The sequence below is a fragment of the Chelmon rostratus genome, chromosome 24 (genome assembly GCF_017976325.1).
Source record: "Chelmon rostratus isolate fCheRos1 chromosome 24, fCheRos1.pri, whole genome shotgun sequence".
NCBI classification, from domain to species: Eukaryota; Metazoa; Chordata; class Actinopteri; order Chaetodontiformes; family Chaetodontidae; genus Chelmon; species Chelmon rostratus.
In genome coordinates, this window is record NC_055681.1 from 12,731,342 (window position 1) to 12,757,093 (window position 25,752).

General features: G+C 43.4%; 2 protein-coding genes across 2 annotated transcripts; one reads left to right on the forward strand and one right to left on the reverse strand.

Moving 5' to 3' along the window:
* Nucleotides 1-4,614: 4,614 nt before the first annotated feature.
* acp2 (acid phosphatase 2, lysosomal) lies at nt 4,615-12,923 on the forward strand. The gene is made up of 13 exons (XM_041966179.1): nt 4,615-4,772; nt 7,694-7,789; nt 8,066-8,152; nt 8,451-8,511; nt 8,637-8,728; nt 8,821-8,919; nt 9,019-9,108; nt 9,965-10,048; nt 10,147-10,195; nt 10,479-10,567; nt 10,790-10,893; nt 11,237-11,412; nt 11,526-12,923. Exons 1-13 carry the CDS (start codon nt 4,683-4,685, stop codon nt 11,669-11,671), a joined length of 1,263 nt encoding a protein of 420 aa, XP_041822113.1. The 5' UTR covers nt 4,615-4,682; the 3' UTR covers nt 11,672-12,923.
* Nucleotides 12,924-14,010: 1,087 nt separating this feature from the next.
* gpr137c (G protein-coupled receptor 137c) lies at nt 14,011-25,724 on the reverse strand. The gene is made up of 8 exons (XM_041966416.1): nt 25,075-25,724; nt 20,283-20,332; nt 19,922-20,029; nt 19,675-19,813; nt 18,061-18,210; nt 17,162-17,287; nt 16,951-17,075; nt 14,011-16,852 (listed from the first exon to the last, which is right to left on the reverse strand). Exons 1-8 carry the CDS (start codon nt 25,447-25,449, stop codon nt 16,564-16,566), a joined length of 1,362 nt encoding a protein of 453 aa, XP_041822350.1. The 5' UTR covers nt 25,450-25,724; the 3' UTR covers nt 14,011-16,563.
* Nucleotides 25,725-25,752: the final 28 nt, after the last annotated feature.

Sequence of the window (25,752 nt, forward strand, 5' to 3'; positions counted from 1 at the left end):
GGGAATGACTGAAGCGAATGCGTCAGAGGGGCTCGGCGTGACGGCAAGCTGCACAAATGCTGCCATCGTCTGGTCTGCTCGGGATCACTCTGCAGCCCTGCAGCAGCCAGCACACACACACAACTCTTCCCGCATGTGATTCTAGGCTGAAAAAGTTCATTTCTCCTTGGCGTAAATCACAATCAGAGACGAACAGGGGGCACCAGAGGTGGTGCCGAATAACAGGCCCTTGTGGGGACTGCGTTAGGCTGTGAAGGGCCTGTCAGCAGGGGGGGAAGACATCTGTTCGTCAGATCATCTCGGTAATTATGTCAGTAATTCTCCGTGTGATCTTCACGGCCATGGTCCGTGCCAGCCATCAGACCCCCGGCCAAACACACACTTGGATTGTTTTTTTATAATCTCCCAACAAGCAGATTACACCCCTGCAATGAGGTGTCAGTGTGAATTAGATTGCATAGCTGAAGGGAGGGTATCCTTCTTTAACTCCTCCTTAATGAGCATATCTACCCCCTTAAACAAACACATAGATACGGCAGATTAAGGGTAATCCCTGCCCTCTCTAATCACTATTGTTCTCATTATTGTTATTGTTGATGTTAGTGTGATCCTGGCGACATTTAGCCGCTGCCTATTTTTCTGTTTTCGCACAAGTGTGAACTCACCAGGGCTAAGCTCGGCCGCAGCATGTGTTTTCAGCATTAGCATCACCTATAATCTGACATACGAGCAAAAACATAAACACCTCCGCCAGGATTCAGTAACACATAGTTTCTGACCACAGATACAAACAGCCTGAGGCAAAAACAAAGGAACAAAGAGATTATTGTTGACATTGAACTGGCAGAGACGTACAATAACTTGGCACCGATACTGAGGAATATTGCTGAGTGCTTGAATATTGTTGTTTTGCTACTCGCTGTGTTTTTTTTGCAGGCAGTTAATGGGATGTGGTGTTCTGATATGTTCCCACAGGGTTTATTTCAACACGAATTTCTGCTTGAACTCAGGGATCTTTTATTTGTGCTAATGTGCAGGTGTGACATGGCTTTCTCATGTGGCATTGTTGTTGTGATTGTGTGATTCTGTAGATTTGTTGTTTTAGTTGTCATTCACTTTTACCCCACACGAAACTGGCTCACTGCTCATTCGATGCGAGCTGATTTTGCAAAGCATCAGCGCACTAGCAGCTCTATTTTGGGATTCTTTCCACCATCGGTTAATTTTCAACTCCGCGAGGCCGCCACGTTATGCTGCCCCAGTGAGAAAAGGCCTCACTCGATTCTGGAAAGCAGGAAAAGACCTCCGATGAGCCTGTTTCACAGTGGAGACCACTTACTAGCTTTTGCTAAAGCTTTCAGCTGCATTCAACAGGTTCAAGTTCTATGAATGTTGTGCAAATGTTTTTTCCCAAAACATTCAAATAACCTCACGAAGTAACGTTTTTTGGGCTAATTTTTGCACATTTCCCCTGATGTTCCTCGCTGGTTGCCTTTTTTGCTGCTACCTTTTCAATTATTCAGAGCTGTGTTTTCAGATGGTTTCATGTTCTTTTATTATTTATATTGAAACATATGCAAAGGTTTGCATAAAGGTTTTAACACGACAATATGAACAATACATGGTTTAATGTGTCGGGTGTTTGGACCACGTCATATACAGTATACCATTCTAAGGACGTATTTCTTCATTTAAAATTTGTAAGGTATGTATTTCAGGAGAAAATTCATTGGTGAGACTTGTTTTAAAGTCTCATCTTAGTCTTAGAAATCTAGACTGTTTGCAAATTATGTGAAAGAACAAAAAAATTCTGAAATATTTTAACATTGTTTCAATTTTGAATCAGCTAAAAGCTGTAGACTGCTTTTTAGATGGTTAAATCAATGCTGTTTCACTCTATTGTTAGTATATAATCAACTGAAATGTAGCTGCAGACTGACTTTCTAGATGACGGTTGAATCAATATTGATTCAGTGTCAGTTATGGTTGGAAAGCCAATATTTGTTCAACATCAATCACAACCAGAGAAGGCCATTTTTGAAGAAATGGTGGTGTGAATGCTGGACGTTGGAAAGCAGCACTGCTGGCTGTGAAAGTTAAATAATGCCAATAACGTAGGAAAGATGTGGGATATTTTAAGGCTTAAATGAAGTTTCTGGCTTCAGGTATAAATGAGCAGATGATAGTTGGAAAGTGTATGAGCGGGGGTGGAGGAAGAAACAGCGGGAACTGGGAGATTAAGCTTGTATGAAGATGTAGCTGACGGCATTTGAAGAGTCGGAAAAGCATGAATGCGACTGAAAAGTTGAATCGATCCCATAATGTCCAAAACACCCTGAACATTTTAATGCTTGAATGGACTTTCATTGTTCAGTTTCCAGCCAGTTTCGCTCATCAGCTGTTCTCGATCATCCAATCAGCCCTCAGAGTACTAATAGCCCCGCCTCTCCGCCACCTGTGTGCCAGGTTGTCTTTGTTCTCCCTGCAGACTCGAGCGCCAGCCTTTGTTATTCCTGTCATTGTTTCGTTGTGTCTTATCTCTGCCTGGTGTTTGAATTTAAATTACTGCCCGGCTGACTTTCTGTTTTGTCTGTTACCTCTCTTGAACATTTCCCATTAACGTTCTCTAGATGTTAAAAGGAGGGAGAGGGAGAGTTACCTGTCAGCTGTCTCCCTCACTTTAAGCTTCTAGCTCATATGATATGATATAACATAAAGATATTAGGGGCTAATTCTGCATTTAAGGCACAAGGTAGCATCTTGTTAACCAGGCTGGACAGAGATAAAGAAAGAGGAAAATGCACCAAAACACTCGAGGAAGCGATGTTGCCAAAGAGTGTATTCAGTCGATTTCTTGTTTGGAAAAACCATTATAAAGAGCACAGGAATATATATTTTCACTTAGTAATCACAGTGTATTTGAATGCTGCTGATGAAAAAAGGTCGATGGAAATCAGATTCCCGCTTGTTGATGATCACACAACACAGCAGCTTTTCACTGTGTAAACACACACAGATCAGTAGCAGAGGGTCATGCGAGACGGGTCAGCGCAGGACCAAAGGTCTTTAGTCTAAACTGATCTGGAGTACAGAAAGCCTTTAACACCCCCATGATCGTGGCTCACTTAAAACAAGTGTGTTTACATCATCTGTAAGCCAGATATGGATGAAAGGTCTCGAGGGTAAACACCTGCCTGCATGCACACACTCAAGACCCACATGCAGCTGTAGTGGAATATGCACAAAATACTATCACAATGAACAGTAGAGCTGCAGGCAGTGATTATTTAAATTATTAATTTTTCTGTTTATTTATTTATTTGGCTAAATAAATAAAATATAATTAATAATTTATCAGCACTATCCCAAGTACTCATTTATGATGCATTTAACCCAATGCTGTATTTTATTTCATTTTTAGGTCTAAGTGTACAATGTTGACTCTTTGCTCTCCACTATAATTCATCATCAACATCAAGTTTTTGGACATAAAAAGGCTGAAGTTCCAGCAGCATCAGCAGCATACTGAAGGCTGCACAGCACTTCCATTGCAGATGCTGTATGTCAGACATGAAGCAGACACTTGATCGCAGCTAAGTCAACACTGACCTCTAGTGTCTGGGAAGAAAAACTGCAAGCCTCTAAAAGAATGAGCTGATATTTCTGATCAGTGTTTTTGGCAGATGTTTATTGGTTTGATTTCCGATAATTTGAAAAAACAACAAAGGAAAAGTTAGGATTAATATATAACAATAATAAAAACTTAGATTAGAATTCTGATTTACAAAGTCAAAATTCAATGTGTCTACGTGCTATCTTATAAATTAGTCGATATAATGAATACCATCTCAGAATTTTTATTAGTATCAAACATTGTGAGATTTTGAAAGTCATGTAAAACTTGGCCTGGTATTTTTTTTTTTAAATAATAACTCAGTATCTTATTTTAGATTTGTCACTCAAAATTTTGACTTGTCATATGGGAATATACCCTTTGTAAGTCAGTGTCTATAGCGAGTCAAAAAGATGACAATTTGACCTCGAAAATAAAGTTTAGTAATTACATTTGACCCACAAAACTGTCTATCTCAATGCCAACAAGCCGTGTATTGTTTCTTCAGTTACTCCCTTAGCTTTAACGAGTAATGCAATCATAAATTTACATATAAAAAAGTTCCCTTATTGAAAAAAAATAAATGAATAGATAAAATGAAATTAAAATACAATGTTGCCAGCTGTACAGTAAATGTAATGTACAGTGCAGAAACATGTAGAAACGTTCAGGACTGTTGACAAGCACGCACACGGACTGGATGTTCCGTCATTTCCGTTTTACCTGTGTGTATCAAGTCAACTGAAACTACGCAGGTTCTTTATTTCAAAATGAAATATGTGCAGAGCAACGTCCCAATTTTTCACGAACAAAAATGGCAAATATGAGTGAAGTAAGAAGTATTCGATTAGAGATAATAAAAAAGATATATCGCTCTTTTTGAACGCTTTAGATTCCCTTACTGTTACTTTTTTTTTTTGTTCAAAATTTAGGTCCCATTTTATGTTTGAACTTCCGTGTACTTCCGGTGGCGTTAACCATGGCTGACGTGATGCAGCTCGGTCAGAAGACGTAGAAACCGAGAATCAACGACTTGTGGTTATAGCCCTCTGGTTTCTCAGCTGGGAAGATGGTGTCCGCTGCGGTGCTCTTTCTTTTAACGGTGGGCTCTGTCTGTGGAAAAGCTACAGCAGAAAGAAAACTAGTATATGTGACTGTGGTGAGTAATATCTGGTATAATTCTATGGAAGTGTTGTGAAGTCCGCAGCGATGTCCCTCGTCTTTCTGTGCTGTGGATAGACGCTCACTGACCTATATTCAGAATTTAGAAGATTTTTGTATTTGCGTGGCTTATCTGTAAACATGTGTATTTATCTGAACACGAATTAAGTCTATCAGAAATCACTGAGTGTTTTCGTGAATTCGGCATATTAATAATCCGTTTTGAACGTTTTTTTTTATTTTAAAGCAGCACATTTTGGGTTTGGTTCACACCGCTTGCTAGTAATGCATTGCGTTAGAAAACACGCAAGCCCGTCGTAAAAGTAGATATTTTACTGATATACTGGTAAAATTCAGCATTAAATGATAACATTTGAATTGGAAAATGGTTTTTTAAAGTGTGCGGAGTCGCGAGACACGACGAAACGACCGAAGACACAACAGGAAGTCAATTAGCATGTCTCCAGCTGACACTGTAGATAAATAAGTTAATTTGAGCTTGTCCGAGCTCATGTTAAGGTTATTCATGACAAACGAGGACCCAGCCCTGCGTAACAACCCTCACCTGTCTCACCTGAAGATATTATTAAGATGTTTGTGAGTGATAGCAATAGCCACAGTTAAATTTATTCGCTGTCACAAACTGTCAGGTGACCGGCCAGCTGGCCTAACGTTGCAAACGCCAAACAACACTTGAAACACACTTGTCAGCGTTTGTTATATAAATGCTGCTCTTCTTTGGGTCATATCTAATCTCGGTGCATTTGCGGTCCGGCTGATAATGGCTTATGTCAAAACGTTCATTGTCTCTGCTTGGATGTTTCCCTGACACCAAGCACAGAGGCACATATTAAGGAAGCACTGTGCAGATACAGCTGTCCTGCCCTGGACCTGGTCACAGGTCACCAGGAATGCCAGCTTGCCCCAGGGAAGGAGCGCGGTGTAGTCAAGGATACAGAAACCCTTGTGCAAACAAGACACAAACAAGGAAAACTGAAACTGCAGTGGGATCACCTCGCCATGTGCTTAATCTCAGTGCTGTCTATTCATATGTAATGTGAATTTCCTGGATGCAGTGTGAATGCATCTTCCTCTTGTGCCACAGCTTTCCTGAATCTCTATATCCTCTTAGATCATATGATATTAGCATAACTTCTAATGCCTGTTTTTTTGCTTGCTTGCGTTCTCTCTGTAATCTCATTACATATATTTTGTGTGATGGTTGTTTGTAGCTTTATGGATGGTTTAAAGGTTGTCTAATCCTCTCAAGCATTGACCACTATCCATATACTGTTGACTGAAAACCATCACCATCACTTCCACCTTAAGTGCGCACTTCAGTGTATTTTTGCATGTCCCCTTTGCACTTAACTGTTAAGAGGCGCCGGTGAATTTCATCTGTCCAGTAATTTCTTATGCAAAGTGCAGAGATACATGCAGGATGGTGATAAGGTTAGAGCTGCAGCAAAGTTCTTGACTCAGTGTGAACACAAACAGTGTGACAGCTTGAGGGTAAATATCTTGTAATGACAAAGAAAAAACTGAAATGCTGCTTTCTGTAAAAACGAGTTTTTTTTTTATTAAAAAAGCTGTAAATCTGCTCTGTCTTGAGGATGAGTGTGAGTGTCTCCCACCCTCTACTCCTTTTTCTAGCGCTCCAAATGTGGAATCTGTCATGGATGTGACAATTGAAATAGCATTGGACACACTCATGTCTTCCCATGTTAAAGCCATGAAATCTCACATGTCACAGTGTTAAAATATATGACGCTGAGAGCTGCGTACATGGATTTTCTCATCTGAAAGTTGTTTTGTTGGCTGTTGTTGCTGCTTAATGTTCCGCGTTCTTATTCTTGCCCTCATTCTTAGAAACGGTTACCTAATTGCCTGCTAGATTATTAGTGGATCACAGATAAGAGCAGGAGTTTTAAAGGGATAATCCGCCCTTCAAATGGAGTTTTCACACTCTCTTTGAAACTTGAAACTGTTCTCCCTGAATAGCCAGCTGATGTGGTGGCAACTAGTAACACCTGGTCGACTGAGTACAAATACTACTTTCAACCTACACAAACAGGTTTCACTTCACTAGTTTACTCTTTACCATCAAAGGAGCGGCTTCAAGTCAAGGTTCCAGTTCCGAAACGTAGTTCCCATTTTTATTTAATGTTTTACTTCATCGGCTTCATTGATTTTTGTAAATATATGCTGATTCTGGGTATGGTGTCCTCGATAGGCTCAGTCGCTCACAAGCGTTAACACGTGATCGGATAAAGGATGTGACTACATGAGCTCGGGAACATTTCATATAACTGTTGTCAGTAAACACAGTTCATCTGCAAATGATTGTATTTTTTCTTCTGTTCTACACAACAACCCAACTTTTTTGGATTAGGGGGTTGGATTTGGTGACGCGGGGCGAACCGGGACGAAGGTTTTGGCTCAGTTCTCTTTTCGAGGAGCCAAGTCTGTTATTTTAGAATAACAAATACGGATACATGGCCTCAAGCGTCTGGGATTAGGGCCTCGAGGTGTCAAACACAAGTCAGACACAAGTGACTTAATGAAACAGTCAGTATTTGCTCACAGTCAATAGCATCGGCTTTTGCTGCTCCATAAAAGTCACCAATTCTCCTCAAGATGTCCCTTTTCTCAGAGCTTAGACCTTATCCCCTGATATTTGTTGTAGCACTTTAAAATATCATTCTGCTGATATCCAACCTTAATAACCGGATTAATACCAAACTGCAGTATGTTCTTCTTCAGTCTCTGTGTAGCAATGCAGGGACTTTTGAAACATCTTGGGTTAATAGTGACGGATCCAGCATGTCACGTTCTCTCATCCCACAGTGGAAGCGTTTTTCTGCTGCAGTTTCAAAGTAACGAGGACCTCACCTGACCCCTCTTCTCTCGCCCCTCCAGTTGTTCCGTCATGGTGACCGCTCACCTGTCAAAGCCTATCCGACCGACCCATACCAAGAGAGCGCCTGGCCACAAGGCTTTGGACAGCTATCGCAGGTATAATGAACCTTTTTGAATTTGAGTGATTGCAGTGCATCAGATCTTATGTATGCATTTACTGTTCGTGCATTTACCGTAGCAACAAGTGCAAAATTTCATGCCGTATCTTGCAAAAAACAGCAATCTCACACATTTTCTTCAGCAAATCATTCTCTAGTTTATTTCTTCTTCTTTTGTTTTAATGTTGTTGACCCACTTTCAACCCGGAAGTGTAGAAACGGGACATCCGGAGGTGCATCAGGAGCATAACGCTGCTTGTGTGTGTGTTTTCAGGAGGGGATGAGGCAGCACTTTGAGCTGGGCCGCTTCCTGAGGGATCGGTACAAGGGATTCCTCAAAGAGTCCTACGACAGGCACGAGGTAGACGGACTTTCAGATCTGGTGACGCCTCAGCTGAAGCCTCACAGACAGATGATGGTGTTGATGTTTAGGAGACAGGGCCATGCCATGTTGGTGTTATTCAGGGGTTCCCAGTGGTGCTGGAATTCCTGGAACATGATGGTAGTTTAGGGAGATGTTTTCCAGGAGGAGAGCCTCTGTTATTAGTGGTTCTGTTTGGACTAAACATATTTAATGCTGTCTGTTTCAAGCCTGTCATGCAGATGCCACAGTTCTTAAATACATTTTTATCCCTCACTGGCAACTCCTTCGTCCTCAGATCTCAGTCCGCAGTACGGACTTCGATCGCACCCTGATGAGCGCCGAAGCCAACCTCGCAGGTCTGAACATCAGCTAACTCCTCTTCCTCCGACTTCTCTTCCCTCTACCAGTAATTCCTCTCCTTCTCGCGCTTTTCTTCCTCACACCAACGGTCTGCTTTATTCGGACTCCTCCCGTCATCTAGGTCTGTACCCTCCCAGTGGTCAGCAGGTCTTCAACCCGGACTTGAAGTGGCAGCCGATACCCGTGCACACCGTGCCACAGAGCAAGGAGAGGGTAGGTGTGTCAGGCGGTCTTAGTGTGTGAGTTCAGTTCCGGTGCTCCTGACTGGAAGCCATTCAACATCTGAACTCCCCCTCTTCTTTCAGCTCCTGTCGTTCCCCCTGAACGACTGTCCTCGCTACCAACAGCTGATGAATGAAACTGAACACACGGAGGAATTTCTTAACGTCACCGTTGCGTACCAGGTACAGTCTCCCTCTGAGGACAGCGGGGTCCTGTCCTCAGATTAAAGATTTCTGAAGACAAATGTCGGCATGTGGAGCTTACTGTGTTCTTCTCTTCAGGACGTTATAGACCTGGTGAGGAACAAAACAGGACTGAAAAAGACTAGTGTTGATTCAGTCTGGAACGTGTACGACACACTCTTCTGCGAGGTAAGAACACACACACACACACACAGAGTCACCACACCACCATCAACAAGATGTTTAGAAGTCAGCTCCAGTTTTAGTTTTGCAAAACATCCTCTGACATGACTCCTTTTTCTTCGAGCTGATAAAAAATTGTTCAGTGGAACCAGAAAATGTGGCATTTAACGATGATATTATGATCAGAATTTGTCATTTGAACACCAAAATTGATAAAATGCCCTTGAATCAGACTTGTGTTAATATATTCCAAGTATACAAACTGTCGGTAAATCATTTAAAGCGTGCACTTCTGAATTCTGCCCATGCAATTCAGTTTCATGAGAGGCTTTGACGGGTTTCCCTGCCATAGTTAGAACTTGTGAAAGAGACTGACAACGGACCAGATCTGGTGTGTGTTGGTGTCAGGTCTTGTGACTCAACTGGCCTCACCAGTTTTTGAGGAACACACTCCTGCTTTGACAAACAAGCCGTTAGAGGAACAGGACTGTGAAGCCAGTGGCGGTTTCACATCTGTCTTTTTTTTCCCTAGTTCAGCCTATGTACTGTACATATCATTTTTACATTTTTCCGATTTTCAGGGATAAAATCCACATTTTTACACGTTCCACTAATTAGTGTGAGATTTCAAATATGAGCCAAACTTGAAATGAGGGTCACCGAGTACAGCCACAGAGTAATTAAGTAGCATGTGAGAGATGGTTGCAGTGAGCGAGGTGCGGCCTGAGGACTGCTGACCAAGTGCTATCAAGAACAAAAAGACAGTTTGTCAACTTGACTACTGCTTAATTAAAGCAGCTCGGCCTGTTAACAAATTCCTCTTGGTGTGTGTGTGTGTGTGTGTGTGTGTGTGTGAATTCAGTCCCGTCACAACATGTCAGCTCCTGACTGGGTGACTCCTGACGTCATGGAGATGCTCCGAGTGCTGAAGGACTTTGAATTTCGGGTAAAAGTTGCAGCAGCATCTGCGCTTCACGCCGCTCTAATTGCTGTTTCGGAGTTAAAAGTGTTGTGGTGACGCTGTCTGATGTCCGATCTTCACAGATCATATTCGGGGTCTACAAACGACAAGAAAAGAGCCGACTGCAGGGAGGTACGTGTGTGCGCTTCACTGACATCTCACTGCTTCACTGTTGGGACTTGCCACACAAGAACAGCACAACACACACATATACAGCTTCTTTACAGCTCAATTTCCTAAAACAGCTGGATACTACTTTTTAACAAACATTATGTACGATAAGTCAGGCTCAGATACACACACAACACTTGTGAGGAGTGCACCATCATCGTTGGTTAGGGTCTTTTCATGGGATATATAGAACATCAGGACAACAGGAATAAATGGGAAAGTAAGACGTCTGTCTGTCTTTTAGGTATCCTGTTGGGTGAAATAGTGAAGAATCTTACCAAGATGGCCACCCCAGACCCGGAACAGAGGCTGAAAATGATGATGCTGTCTGCGGTGAGCTAGATAACGATGCTAACACTCCAAGAATTCCTTTTTTTAAATTGCTGGTGTATTTCTTATCTTGACCAGAGCCAGGCTGCTTCGCCTGTTTCCAGTTTCCAGAGACACGAGAGCGGCGTCTGTCCTCTCACCTAACCTTTGTTAAGAAAGCGACTCAGGGCCTTTCCCAACATGTTGAACTCTTCCTTAAACGCACAAACGTGTGTCTGTTCACAGCACGACACCACTGTAGCGGCTCTTCAGTCCAGCTTGGACGTGTTCAATGGAAGACAGCCGCCATATGCTTCCTGTCAAATATTTGAGCTGTATAGAGACAACGGGTAAAAACACACACACACACACACACACACACACAGTATAAGGTAGACAACATGTTGTATTGAGGAATTGGTGACCAGAAACAAAGGAGACAATATGCTCAGTATCATAAATTGATGAGACTTTACTGAAATGTAGCACAGCCAGACTCAGACAGAAATACAAATAATACAAGGACACATGAATCAGTTGATTTAAAACAGCTTTTATGATGCTGTAAGGCTCCAAATAATGCAGCTGACGGATCAGTCACTTTATCCTTCATGTCAGTTAGGAAGATGTGTGTAGAGTGTACATTAACCACCTGTAAACAATCATCGTCTCTCTCTGTTTGGGTCCACCCAGCTCTGCATCGGTGTCCATGTTCTTCCGGAACGACAGCACAGTGGCGCCGTACCCTCTGCAGTTACCGGGCTGCCCGCTTGACTGCCCCCTAGAGGAGTTTGTGAGAATTACAAAGCTCTCTATTTCTGACGACCGGGACAAAGAGTGTGAATTGCCTTCTAAGGGGCGAGACAAAGGTGAACTTTTCAAACACACCCGTACTGAAAGGTCAGGACTGCTAAAATAAAGAAGGAGATGACTGACAGTTAAACCATTGATCTTTTTTTTCTCTCTCTCTCTCCATCCTCAGAAGTGATCGTCAGTCTGGTGGTGTCCGGCTGTCTGCTCTTCCTCCTCATCACCCTCCTCCTCGGCATCATTTGTTGGCAGAAGGAGCCGGTCGGTAATCGGGGATACCAGCACGTGATCAACCAGGAAGCTGGGGAGGAATCCTGACAGAAGCACCAACTCCTCCCTCGGAGATCTGCAGACCTCACGTCTTGGGACAGCAGCGATGACGATGAACTCTGAAACTCTACATTTCTACTGGTTTCATCAACAGGTTTTGTCGGGAACCACAATGATTCGAATTTTTTTTTTTATTTTAACAGGAAATTTTTAGAGGAGCTTTTAAAAACAGTTTAATCATCGCTCTAAGCTACCTTGAGTAGTGATGAGAACACTGTTGGCGGGACCAGGACTGCTAGCCGCTGTGTTCCCACGTGGTCTGATCTCCAGTCCGTTAAGTCAAGAATTTCACCAGATACGACCTGGAGTTTCCCGGAGATTGTTGTTCAGTCTGGCTTTTTTAAACTGTCCGTTTTGGGACTTGAATGCCTCCAGATAAGTTTAGAAAGCTGATGCAGAGAATAGTGACAAAGTTTTTAAACCATGTAACGGTGGTGTGGAAACATGATGGAAACGGTGAACTATTGATCATGTCATTGCAAATTCTTGAAAAAAAAAACAAACGTGTTTTGCATCATGTGTTTCCTCCCGGCAGGGCTGATTGTCCTTAAAAACACGTCGCACAAATGAACTGAATGAAAACCTCTTTTTAAAAGATGTGGAAATAATTCAGATTTAATTATCTTGTCCAGATTGTTTCCAGAAATTTTTCACACGTTCTTCATGAAATCAGATCACTTTTATGCGAATTCCTGCACATGTCAGTGTGTCCTTTAACGTGCACGGATCTATTCATTAATTTGTGTACAGTATGTATGTGTTGGCTCATTTGTGTTCTTGTGCATGTGTGTGTGTGGACTCTGAGGCCTAATTGACCGAGATGCCTTAAATATTTTTAATAACGAGGTTTCTTCGTTCCGGTGTAACACACAACACGTATAGTATTTTTGTAGGATTTCAAGTTTTTCATTGCAGCTTCGTCAAATAGGTGCGTTTGATTTATCAGCAGCGGGGTGGTGTCGAACGGGAGAGAGCTGGCTCAAGCCTCATGACCGCGAGCATCCACCCCCACAAGTGTCCTTTAGCAAGACACTAAAACACCAGCTCGGCGGTGGCTCAGCTGAGCCTGACCTTTGACCTCGTGGTAGAAGGAAACTGTTGGATGTCCTCCAGAATCAGATCAGTTTATTGTGAATATGCTGGGACTTTGGAAACAATGGAAATCTTTACATATGTGTCTTTTTTTTATTCTGGCGGCCTTTTTAAAAGCTTTAAATCAAAAAATAAATAAAAAACCTGTTTTTGTCTCTGAACCAATCATCTTTTAAATGCTGATAATGCAGATACTGAATGCTTTTCATCATCACATCATGACAAACCATCAACTGTGGACCTAAAGCTTTCAGCTAAACCGTTTTAGAAACATCCAGGGTTTTCTACAGCAGGAGATAAAACAACAACAACGACTGATCGATGGGTCGTTTGTCAGGTTATAACCTGGTGGAGGTCCATTCTAATGCGGGTGTGAGCAGGATCTTGGTTTTCCTCAAGGCGGGATCCAGATTCTGCTCATCATCATCAGAGTTTTGCGCAACTCCTCTAAATTGTCATTTCAGTTGTCTTTCATGCTGTACGAAATGATCGAATCAGTCTGGATTTGTTCCTCTTAAATGTTTTGTTTGAAAAATAAATGATCAGCCATTGTGAGTGTTTGAAGACGCACATCAGATGCAGGGATTTCCCAAACGCGTGCACCTGTGTCTCCCACAACCCTGGGAAAACGCCCAGGTGGAAACTCTCAGTTTCACGCCACGATGTTATCTTTGTTGAAGGAAAACCCCGCCCAGGACTGCAGAGCTGTTCGCGTGGCAGCACCGATCAAATCAGTCTAATCAGCAGTGAACAGGAGCTGCTTTTACTATTTTTCACGTTGGGTGGTTGGACAGTTGAAAAGCATTTTTATGCATGAAGCAAAATCATTTTAACATCCTGTCACTGTGGTAAAAAGGAAGCCACAAAATACTAAAAATTTTACATTTCACATCTTTTTTTTGGTGTCTAAGGCCATGTCTTGCAGTGGGCCAGCCAGCAGCCGTCTTCGCTTCATTCAGATGTTCCTCATTAACGTGTTAAGTGGTGAAATCAGCCACATGACCAGCTGCAGGAGCAGTTTTCTAATGTGCTGATCCCACCGTTCATCAGTCTGGGTTGCATTTGGTGCAGCACTGCAGAGGTAAAAGGACAGCGAACTGTCTTTTGTGTAATATTTCATACAACTCTTTTACAGATTAATATGTCTGTTTAATTGAACCAGAGAAAATAACCATTTGAGTCATCTGCTGACAAACTCCACTTCACCTTTATCTTAAAAACAGTGCAGTAGGCCTTTATTTAAACGTGGTAGTGCTTTTCTTTGCATACATCGTTAGTGATCTGTTGCACAATAGGTTACATTCAGTATGGCCACAGATAATAACATAAAACAATTAATAAAACAATTAGCACTGCCTTTTTTTGTAGCAGATACAGCAAATAACATATTTACACAAATCATATCACCCTGGAGAGAAAATATGACACCGAGTTGTCGCACTGATGCAGAACCATGCACTGCAGATGTTAGCTTTTCTTAAACAGGTGAACAGCTGGACCCAACACTGACAACTTTGTTTCCATCACTGCATTTCAAAGTGTCCTGTGGAACTTTTTTTTTTGTTTGTTTTCTTGTATTAAGTCAAAGTTTACATGGTAATTTACAGATTGAATTTCAACACGGCTGAAGTCTGTTTAAGTACCAGGGTGTTGAAGAACACATGGACAGCATTTTTCCATTCAGTCCTGTCAAACTCAGCACAGACACATTGATTTTTGTCTGACAGCTGGGTCACATATGAAAATGTTCCATCAAAGTGAAATATTGCTCACTGGCTGCAGTCTGTCACGAGATTCAGAAAATTGCTGAGATTCCGAATAACGACAGGAGGGAGGGAAAGTGATAAAAAATAAACTATAAAATCTGTTAAACAATAAAAATTGATGTAAAAAAAAATGTAAAATATAAAAGCATAGCACACTTCAAAAAAAAAAAAATCTCAGATCACACACACACGGTGACTCAAAATGTCACTTCACACACATGGATTAGAAATTGATTAACTCTGAGACACACAAACAGTCAAAGACACACATCATCCGACCTTGTGCAAAAATATTTCCCATGAGGAATGAAACTATTAGATATGACAAAAACGTGATGGCACATTGATATTTCCTTTCTCAAAGGATAAACAGGAAAACACATAAAACGAGTAGGAGATGAGATCCTACATTCAGGCCTAAAGCCTTTTCTCTGAAGGTGAACGTCTCCTAAGTGCAAATTGTTGCCTCACAGCTCACAAGGGATCAGATTACGTGAACGGGTTTTGGTCAAAGATACGTTCCGGAGACACTTCCGCCCTGTTAATGAACAATCCTGAAGCTGATTTCTGCTCCAATGAATTCCATGTTGCTGCTTTGATCCCAAATGAGACTGATCATGAAGCTGCAGAGTAAATCTATGATATGTTTCTAAAACCCAACATTCAACAACTTGACAGTGTTTGGCACCGCTGTCTTCGGTCTTCACACAGTTCCCACTGTATAATTGCGGGGAAGGAAACCTTCATCCGACAGCACTGGCACGCTCTCGTGACCGAGCAAATTTAGTTAAAGCCTGAGTCTGAGCCAAAGTCATTTGTTGCAACTGTATCTCCACCACAAACTGTGTTAACGTATTTGATGGTTTTTACACATTGACATATTGACCAAGCTTGTGCTATTCAGATTGATAATAACACCCATATGGCAGCTACATATAAGTTTCACATTTATTTCGCGGCTGTAAGCAGTTTACATGGATGATAGCTGCGAACACTGAGATAAATTGACCGGTATTTTGATTACAGTAAGTAATGAATATTGTAAAAAGCGCATTTTACATGTCAAACTAAACCAGAATCCAGTAAAGCAGGACCGAGCAGGTCGGCTGAAGCCTCAAGCTTGCTGACAGCGATTGTACAACTAATTTTCAAGAATTTTCTTGGATAAACACATTGTGGGTTTAAGCTAACTGCTAAGTGTTGGCTTGAAGCTAGCTCTCCCTGCTACAACAGCCCCTGGCAAATTAGCAACAGCTAATTCCTGTCATACGTAACCTGACCTAGCAGTGAGAAACGCCATGAAATGCCCTTTGTAGATGCACATCATTTGGTTTTCATAGTCAGAAAAGCCTTTTGGAGGATTGAGGATTAAGCTAGGAGACTAGCATCCTTCGCTGTTCTCTTTCGGGCTAAATTCCCCTTTTTTGATCGCCCACTGGAAACAGTCCTACAACTGATTGCTGACAAACCCAAGTAACAGTTTGACAAACGCTGAGTGAACGTAATGTCTTTGAATCCAGAACTGCTGGCTGGCAGTCCACGCGGCTTTGGCATTAGCCACGTTAGCTCGACAAGTCTGCTACACTGCCTCCTGTCTGACCGGAACGGTACGTTCCATAGAAGTACAACTGGATGAAATTTACAAGGAAAAGGGGGGATGAGAGCGATGATTATCTAGTCCCTGGTGAATCCAGTCTCAGGTATGTAACTATTCTGGCCAAAATAGTTAACAGAAAGAGTTTGGTCTTCGCAGTTCTAGGTGTATTAGCCATACTAGTGCATGGCCTGCCCTTGCTTTCATTCTGGTCCACACATGCCATTTAACGACGTGGGTGTCCTAAACAAAAAAACAGTTAGTCTCGACAAAACTTCCCAGTTGCTGATGGCCCCCACGTTGAACCAAGTTTGATCCAGAGCAATGCCTCAGGAGTACCTGCTTTGATGCATCCGGGAAAGCAAAAACGGCGACGAAAACGCAGGAAATTAGCTATTAGTCTGTCTTTTTCAATCATTCACGATGGCTTAATTCTGCGGGGTGCAGAAATACGTTTGTGACCCGCAGTAATAATTCTGTGGCGTGGAGTAGAAGTTACTGTGGTGGTGGTGGTGGTAGTTGTTGTTCTGCGGGGTGGAGTAGTAGTTGTGGTGGTGGTGGTGATGACTCTGGATGTTTCCGTAGGCGAACAGGAGGGGGGCTGTGGACGATGGTGGCGGCTGCTGGGCGGGTGCGACGCCCGCCGTCAGAGTCCCGTTGCGCTGGATGGAACCGTACCATGTGGATGTGCCCAGCTGGGGAGTGGTGGAGAGGAGACTGAGAGATGGAGAAGAGGAAGATTAATCAAAAGCCATCATAATCTTAAATTTGCTGTTTGTACTCGACATTCTTGAAAAACACACACTGACACCCACCTGGCCCGATCGGCCCTGCTGTTAATGCTTCTGGACAGGTCGTCATCACTATCGTACCGTCGAGGGTTGTCGAAGAAATAAGCCCTGGAGCTGAAACTGTGGCTGTTGATCATCCCACCTGGCGCCTGACAGGTACAGAAATGTTCAAGCTTCATTTGAGTTTACAGCTCTGAAAGTTGCACCTGGATTTAATGTCGGGGTGTCTTTTTACCAGATTCTGGTTGGGTCTCTGGACTCGGAAGAAAACCACCACCAAGCTTGTCGGCAGCAGCTCCCAGAAGAACAGAATGATCCCAAACACAATGTAGGCTTCACCGCTGATCTCCTGCACGTCGGCCTGTAACACACACACACACACACACACACACACACACAAACACACTGTATAATACACACATTTGTACTTTTTCATTTTGCAAGTGCACGTATTTTACACCACTTGTCTCATTGTACTTTGAAGCTAGTTTGACATTTTTGGAAATAAGTTTTCTTTCTGAGCATCAAATGAGAAGATTGATGCCACTCCACCAATCAGGTAGCAATTATCTTAGCTTAGCTTCGTTTAGATTAGCTTAGCTTAGCGTGACGAATGGAGGCAGGGAGAAAAAGCTAGCTGCACGCAAACCAAAATGTACAAATGTATCAAAAATAAAAAAACATGCAGCAACTATTCATGTCTTTATGCTAAGCTAAGCTAATCACTCTCAAGCAGCACCTATCTTGTCATGTAACTCATAATACAATGTCACCATATTTCTGCAGACGTTCGACCAGGCTAGCGGTTCATTCCTGCTCACACATACACACAGTAGATGTCTGCCGGTGTGTGTCATGTTCAACACAAACACACACGATGGAACCCATTGAAAGACCTGAACCCCGATGTAGGTCAGGACACATACACATACACACACACACACACACACACACACACACACGTGGTTATTTATAGCCCAACAAAGCCCTTTACCCCACTAAGCATTGCGCTCCCAAATCTCCTAAGATGGATTGTCTACCCACACACATACACACAAACACACACACACACACTTGGCACTGGGTTTCCTGCTACATAAAAGCTTATTTTGCATCCATAACTGAACACACTACCTGATCAGAAACGCTGTACCAGCCGTAGTTAAAGGGACTGGGTCTGTCCTGTGGCGACAGGGCCACCACCACCAGGTTGTAACAGGCTCTGGATGTGTAGAGCAGAATCACCACGGCCCCTATGGCCGTCGCTTGGCACACCGATGTACCCTGGAGGAAGAGTTACAGTCCTTATTACAAGCTCACGCTCACCTATCAGTCAGCCACTGGCCTGTAATTCAATGTCTGATGCGGGCCACAGATTTGATTCACCGACATGGCCGTGACCACAATGACAGACTATAGGCCGGGAATTGAGTTTTGAGGGACATTTAAGTGAATTAATTTAAGCATCTGTGTTGTGTGCACTATGGGAACAATCATGAATCACCATTACTGCCAGTGGTGTTTGGAATTGTTTGAAAATCAGCGCAAATAGACGGGTGTCATCGTGCACCGTCATTGTGAGATGTGCACCCACATGGGGGAGGACAAACCAGAAGGACTGAGAGATTATGGGGACGACAACGTGAGAAGGATTTTTGGTGCCAACTGCATGGATCACATAAGTGATGCATGACAAGTGCTTCATATCCCCAGAAGCAAACCTCCAATAGGTCAGAGTTGGCATTTGGTGATTTTGTCAGAGCTCTGGATCTTTGCACAGCAACTGCTGAGAAAGATAAGACAGCTCACGCTGCCAATATGTGTTTATAACTGTTACATGAAAAGTGCAAGTTTATCAAGCTCAGGATCAGTTTGCAGCAGGGAACAGGGAACCTCTGGCCCCTTGGTTGTTTTACCTAGTCTGCAAGGCAACTCACACAAACAAAAAAAGCTTTTTTTTTCAGCAATAAAGTCGTAGATGAACATGTTCAAGGGGTCCCTGAATGCAGCACACACTTGGCGGTTGATATCACGCCGATGCATCATGACACCTGTCAAAAGTGGCAGTAGAGAAGATGTAGAGAGTCGCTATGAATTGTGCATTTTCCTACTCTGCAAGAACAAAGGCCTGCTCTGACACGCTGAGTGTGGAAACTGAACTCCTTCAGGCATTCACTGGGAAGTTTCCAGACATGAAAAGTAAAGAAAAGGAACTGAACATATTTGCTGAGATGTTTGATTTAGTGCAATTATCTGTCACCTGAGGTGACTTACAACCTAGAACAGGTCATTGAGCTGCAAAGCACAACGGTTTCCGACTACGAGTATCTGTTTTAAAACTGACGCTTACAAAGACTGACTGACCTAAACCTGGAAAACCAGCTGCGAGTGACATCATCATCATCATCACCCCCATCTGACATCACACGCTTCGCCAACGCAATCGTACAAAAAAGGTTCCACATCCGATTTTATTATTAAACGACAAGAAATTCATGCTAATGTGACTAATATCTAGAATAAGTGCATCTGTGGCAAACAGCAGGAATTCCATACATTTCCAATTCCATACAGCTAGCGGATGTCAATGAAGCGTCTAAAAAGAGGTTTTAGAAATGTGAGGACAAGAGACTGAGGAATACTGATATGTTTTTCTATAAGAAAATCGCATCTATTAATTGCGTCTCAGCATAAAGCAGCACAACTTTGCCTGAGCAAAATAAAGTTTGCACAATTCTACATTCCAACCTTGGACTCGAGGTAAACATTGGCGGAGGACATCTTGGCAATCTTGAAGATGCAGACGGCCAGAGAGACGGCGCACAGGACGAACAGACTGTCGTTGATCAGGACCCGGGCCAGGACGGCATGTCTCACACCCCCGTCACTGGAGACACGAAGGGCAACGACCTCGATCAGACAATTAAAAAAAGTGTTCTGTGCGACGTTATTGTGTCAGGGGAAAATGTTGGGCGAATGGAAAGGTTTTGATCACCTGGGTGACTCAGAACGCTCCAGGGCTCCTTGCACCAGCAGCGCACAAGTCAGATTCACCACCAGGAAAAATATACTGAGACACAGGAAGAACAAACGCAGAGGAACCCTGGAGAGAGAGGAAAATACACAAAGACAGTAAAAGGATGGCGGCTTTAGTCATAAACAGCTAATTAAAATGCATGGCGTAAAAGCTGCAAAGCGACTGTGTGTGTGAGAGAAGACAGCAAAGAAAGGGAGCGTGGTGATGAAGAGGAAGGAGTCATACCACCACATCAGGGATGAAAAGGTTATTGCATGTTATTCCATGTAGATATAGACAGCTTAGATCTTTTAGAATCAGTTCTGAGAGACAGACTTACTTGTATTTGGAGAGCTCTGGGGAATACTTGGCTTTAGCCTTAAACATCACCTGAGAAGAAAAGTACAAAAATGTCATCACGCACACATATAGTGGATTTCATGTTTTGGCTCATCTGGGGACGACTTTTCACGACATTTCAAAAAGGGCGCGTTACGGGTTTCTACAGGAGAGATTCAATCAGTCCACAGACGCGTGTAAAAGCATACGAGGATAAACGAATGAGCGAGCGAAGGGGGCGAGTGTGTTTCAGGAGAGCAGCCTGAGGAGTTTCCTGACAGCGGTTATTTCAATAAACACGAACATTCATGCAGCACACATTCACACGAGACAAACAGGAAGATCATGGGAGAATCCACGGAATAGTGTGCACACACACACAGTAAATTATTTTTGAGGATGAGCTATTCGGCCCAATTAAGGAGCAGCTAAAATTATGAAAGTCGTCTCTTTTTGCGTTTAAAATATTGTCGGAGTGGTTCATGAATGTATCGTTAATATGATTTTATGAAAAAAGAAAGAAGAAGAAGAAAAGGGGTCTTTGGCTCCTTTCGCCTCCGGGCGTCTGGGGTGGCGGCCGGGTTGTTTGACTTGACAGTTGGACTGGCAGCGGGGGTGGAGACAATACAGGCAAATTTTGAGTTAACTGTATCGTTCGACACAAAAACAGTCAGCAATCTGCGGGCAGGTTCTTGGAGGAAGAGGACCACACCGCTCCCGTCGACGCCGACCGATCGTAACATTTGCAGGTGGGTCAAATTCAAGTAACTCAACAAACTGATAAAAAAAAAAAAAAACATAGTAATGATGAGAGTGTGATGACAACAGTGATGTTGGCATTAACCTGTGTACTTTTTGTATTTATTGTTTTTATTCATTTTCGGCACATTCCTCTAACTGCTACCTCTAAACCAAGCTGCTCCTTTGGGATCATGAAGCTCGACTCCAATAGAAGGACAGCTCAGTGGATTGGAAGGATCAGTACCTTCTGTTTACCTGTCAGGTCCTGAAACCTCTCACTCAAGCAGTGAAAACGCAGCGTTTCCTCTTTCCAGCTGCGCTTGCTGCAGCTTTAATTCATTTCACATTTGAAAGCAGAGAGCTGAGAAGCTGCTGGAGCTCGAGGTCCAGCTCTGAGAGGTTCTTGCTGATGTGTTGGACATTACTTCAGCAAATAACTGTTTGTACGCTCCTTTTGGAAAGCGTGACACACCGTGTCGTCATCCCGACAGGCTCCGTGAGGCATTGACGTGATATCAACCACTACATGTGTGATGCATTCAGGGACCACTTGGAAGAACATTTTAGTCTCCGATTATATTATTATTTTCTTGATTGCTGAAAAAAGTAATAGCTTTTTTGTATTTGCGAACTGCCTAGCATGCTGGATCAAATGGTCTTGCAGGTTGCATGCATGCCGGAGGTTTCCCACTCCTGTTAATGTTTAGTCAGCCCTCTAATATTACGTATTATCGTCATGCCCAATCCTAATAATAGATAAGGATACATTAGCCAGAAGCTAACATGCTAATGTTGTAGTAAATATATATACATAGCAGTAACAGTTACTGCTTTATGCAAACACAGTTCAAACTGAAATGTTCGGCTGTGTGTAAACGCACAAACAAAGAAACAGTGGTTGTGTGCACAGACAGGCGGCGCCTTCATAAGACCAACAATGTGACTGGATCCAGCACCGAACTGAAGACCTGGGTGTTTAGCTTGAGCAGCTTCAGCCACTTCTACGAACAGACGCAGAAAAGAGCAAAACCGAAAGAGAGTCAAACTCTTTCAGCAGTGAATCCAAAGACAAATGATGCAGCAGATGAACCTCTTCCTTTCTGCTCCAAACTCTGGCCTGGTTGGTGTACAAACAAGTAAGTGGCTGAGACAAGTCAAAAAGAATTATTTACCGGCCGCCTCGCCGTCATGTTATCAGCAGTGAACTTGACAAACACCAAACTGTACGTAAGTCCACTTCACAGTAGCCGGCCTCCACTGATCGAGGTCACTCTCTTCCTGGAATCACATCTTGTTTTCGAGAAAAAGATCAGAATGTAGTTTCAGAATGTACATTCAGTCATTAAGAGGGACGGCGAGCATGCAGACGCACAAAGTGCTGTCAGTCCGCTCCAGGCCTCCCGTCTGTCACACTCTGATTAACGATGATTCATTTTTGACATCATATGATAGGTGCTGTGGCCACTGAGGTCTCTGAAAACTGTACACACACACACACACACACACACAGGCCAGTCGGAGGTAATTTGTAACCTAGTAATGAAGCAACCAGTCAATAGACGACTGCAGGTTACATATTTGCACACAACATGAGTGCAGCACAGAAATGCATGGAAAACGCAGCTAAATCAACACTTTGTCTTCCAGCACAGAGTGAGGTCCAGCAAAATGATTCTGCTTTTTATCTGGTCATTGCCGTGATCGCTTTGTCTTGTGAGAAGGAGCTCAGGCGTAATAAGGGGGAAGTAAATCACAGTCAGGACTCACGCCTGACTCATCAGAAAGCGCACAAGTGTTTCCACACAGGCGTGCGCGTGTCAGGTGACAGACCGGGTCACGGTGGCATGATGTTATATCAGCGCTCTGCTCGCGTACTTTCACCGAGTTCGGCATGAAACGGCGCTGATGCGGGAGCCGTGTTGCGACATTGGTGGAACAAATTATTCATCATACTGAGGCCCAGCTTCGCTGAGAGACACATGTTCTGTGCTCGTGTTCAGGCGGACGACCACGCTCTGGGGTTTCAACTTGCTATATGCAAAACCATTGTTCATGTCAGGCAAGAATGTCAACCAGAGCTGAACAAATTACTCAATAAATTGATTAGCTGATGTACAGACAATTATTTGGAGTATAATTTCATAATTGTTTTAAAGAAAATGCCAAATGTTCTTTGGTTGCAGCTGCACAGGTGAGCAGATTCATTCAGTTGCAGCAAATGTTAGGCAAAAAGCAACAGCAATTTTGCCTAAATTGCTATAATGTGTGTTAAAATTTCTGATGGCCAGCTTTAATATCACTTTAAAAGCAGTTTGTTCCACGACTCACGGCCTAATCGGCCGCAGTCTGGAACGTCGGGGCTGCAACGGGATGGTCAGCGTCTCTACTGTGGGAGAAAATAGGAATCTGATATATTACTCAGGTCCGACCCGGCGAGACATGAAACCACGAGCAGGAAAAGTCTGTTCACGCAGCTGGCCAGTCACAAGGTTCCCCCCTCATCGACAGAATACATATTTTTAAACCTATAATGACAAGTTTAGCAGATATGGAACGCTTTTTTGTTGGCGGTGGTGGAAAATAAAAAAGGCAGCTGTGGCCATCGTGCATTTAAAGCAAAGCATGGCGCAGAAAAGGATGTTTATTTTCCTCGAAGTGAGTGCAGTCTGCATGCTTTAACTGGCCACAGATCAGCTAATGCGCTGCAATGTTTGTTGAACAGTCATATGACACAATTGGCTGCATTACCTAATCTCCACTCGGGCCCGTCGAAGGCCTCCTTCTCCTCGCACCTCTCCATGCGATTGAGATGCATGCTGTGTTTTTCTTTGAGGCAGCGATTGAGCTGTGGTGGTGTTAGCGGTAGGCGTTTTCAGAGAGTGGGCTGGTGCTAAACAACTGCGACCGACCAACTGTGTCCCTCTCACCACGCTGAGGGGAGCATTTGCTCCAGTCTGCCTATTGAATGAAACGCCTCAATGGAGGCCGGGGCGTCATGCAACACAACACTTTTAGTGGGAGATCTTGACGCCTGTCACAGAGGCACATGATGCGAGTTGATCTGAAGGGCTTTTTCAAACCCCAACCCCAAAAAACCTGCCTCAAGTCCGTCATGCCACTCCGCTGTGGAACACCTAGGCCGATGACGACCACTGTGACCACATCTCCCCATTTTTGAAAGAAGAAACTCAAGCTAAAACTTGAGTTTTAAGTTGCTTTTCCAAGGAAACAGACGCTCCTTGGCTGTGACACACTGGTCACCCACAATACTGCATTTCGATTGGCTTAAACAAACACTTTCAGTCAAGGTGATGAGATAAGGAGACTGAAACCACTCTCAAGCTTGTCCATGAAGTATGACGCTGAAGCATGCAGACGGCTAACATAGCTTAGCATAAAGGCTGTAAACAGGGAGAAACAGCGAGCCTGGCTGAGAGCCAGAAAAAGGGCTTCACATCCTCGAACCTGGAGTCAATTTCTGACGTTCATGCTTAAAAAATGACAAACGTTGAATCAAATACTGAAATAGGCTGGATTTTTTTTCATTTCATAAGAACCCAATGATTGTCTCAGCTTTAATTTCATCCAGATCAGCCCATGCCGAAGAAGCACTGCCAAAGGCTCATGGGAGACGTAGTTTTTGAATCGCTGGTTTTCTATCTTTGCTAAAAATGACTGATTTCATGCAAATTCAGCATTCAAGAATTACTAGCTGATGTTAAAACGGGTGCACTTTGTCGAGAGATGAGTGATCATCCTTTGTGAGCTTTCGCCCACAGGGCGTTGGGGGGTATTGGTTCGAGGAATTGAGGATCTTGGACTAATAGTCCTCCAACAGAACACAGTAGACTACATCAACAGCACCTTTGCTTGTAAAGAAGTGAAAGTGTGTGTTTTAAACATGAGATCAAATGAATACAATGGACACACAGACTTGCAATGTCAGCTGTTTTGCAAAATCAGGTCACACAAACAAACACTGCACACCATCTCTCTCTCTCTCACACACACACACACCTCCTCTCTCACACACACACACACTGCAGTCTTACCTGTGTGAAGTAGAGGTTGAGGAGGCAGAGTGTGAAGAACTGCAGGCAGACAGGGCAGCAGTAGAGGAGCCAGTAGGCCAGAGGCTGCAGCTGGTTGGCCTGCACCACATTTTTGAAGTAGAAAGAGAAGAGGGTCGTCCTCAGCGCTGCCCACAGCAAGCACAGGAACAAAAACACGCTCTGGTAGCTGAAGCGCTTGTGCCCGTAGTGCAAAATAAGCCAGAGCTGCAGGTAAACGAAAACAAACAAGAAGGAGTAGAGGACGGTGTAGATGGTAGTTAGGCTGAGCTCCAGTGTTGGGGAGATTGCAGCTCCACGGGACTCCTTCAGGGAGGTAAACAAATGGGAATTAACCTCCTCTCCTGCCGAAAACATCTCCACTGACGTCTCGCACTAACACATGGGAGGCTGTGGAGGCAAAAGCACTAAAACTGGGTCAGACCTGGGCGAAATTCTCCGCGGATGACAAAAAGACGGGGGTATTCGGATGAAAATTTGCGATCAAAGCAGTTTATTCTGAAAAGAAGTGGCATAATGAAACTGCGCTGGGGCTGAAATCCGATGTTGGGCTGGAGAAAAACTGGGGTCTAGTTTTTAAAAAGCGCTACGTCCAAAATAACAAGCAAGGGAGCAAGAAAACAAGAGAGAGGCCCCCCTGTGAGTCTCTGCAAAGCTGCT

What these genes read in the sequence shown, in the direction of transcription:
- gpr137c (XM_041966416.1), bottom strand. Translation starts at nt 25,449, where the DNA reads ATGTTTTCGGCAGGAGAGGAGGTTAATTCCCATTTGTTTACCTCCCTG. An exon ending in ATGTTTACCTCGAGTCCAAG is followed by an intron (nt 18,211 to 19,674) that starts GTTGGAATGTAG and finishes CTCTTCCTCCAG; the next exon opens with GGTACATCGGTGTGCCAAGC. An exon ending in GGTACAGCGTTTCTGATCAG is followed by an intron (nt 17,288 to 18,060) that starts GTAGTGTGTTCA and finishes TGTGTGTTACAG; the next exon opens with GCCGACGTGCAGGAGATCAG.
- acp2 (XM_041966179.1), top strand. Translation starts at nt 4,683, where the DNA reads ATGGTGTCCGCTGCGGTGCTCTTTCTTTTAACGGTGGGCTCTGTCTGT. An exon ending in CGCCGAAGCCAACCTCGCAG is followed by an intron (nt 8,512 to 8,636) that starts GTCTGAACATCA and finishes CCCGTCATCTAG; the next exon opens with GTCTGTACCCTCCCAGTGGT. An exon ending in ACGTCACCGTTGCGTACCAG is followed by an intron (nt 8,920 to 9,018) that starts GTACAGTCTCCC and finishes TCTTCTCTTCAG; the next exon opens with GACGTTATAGACCTGGTGAG.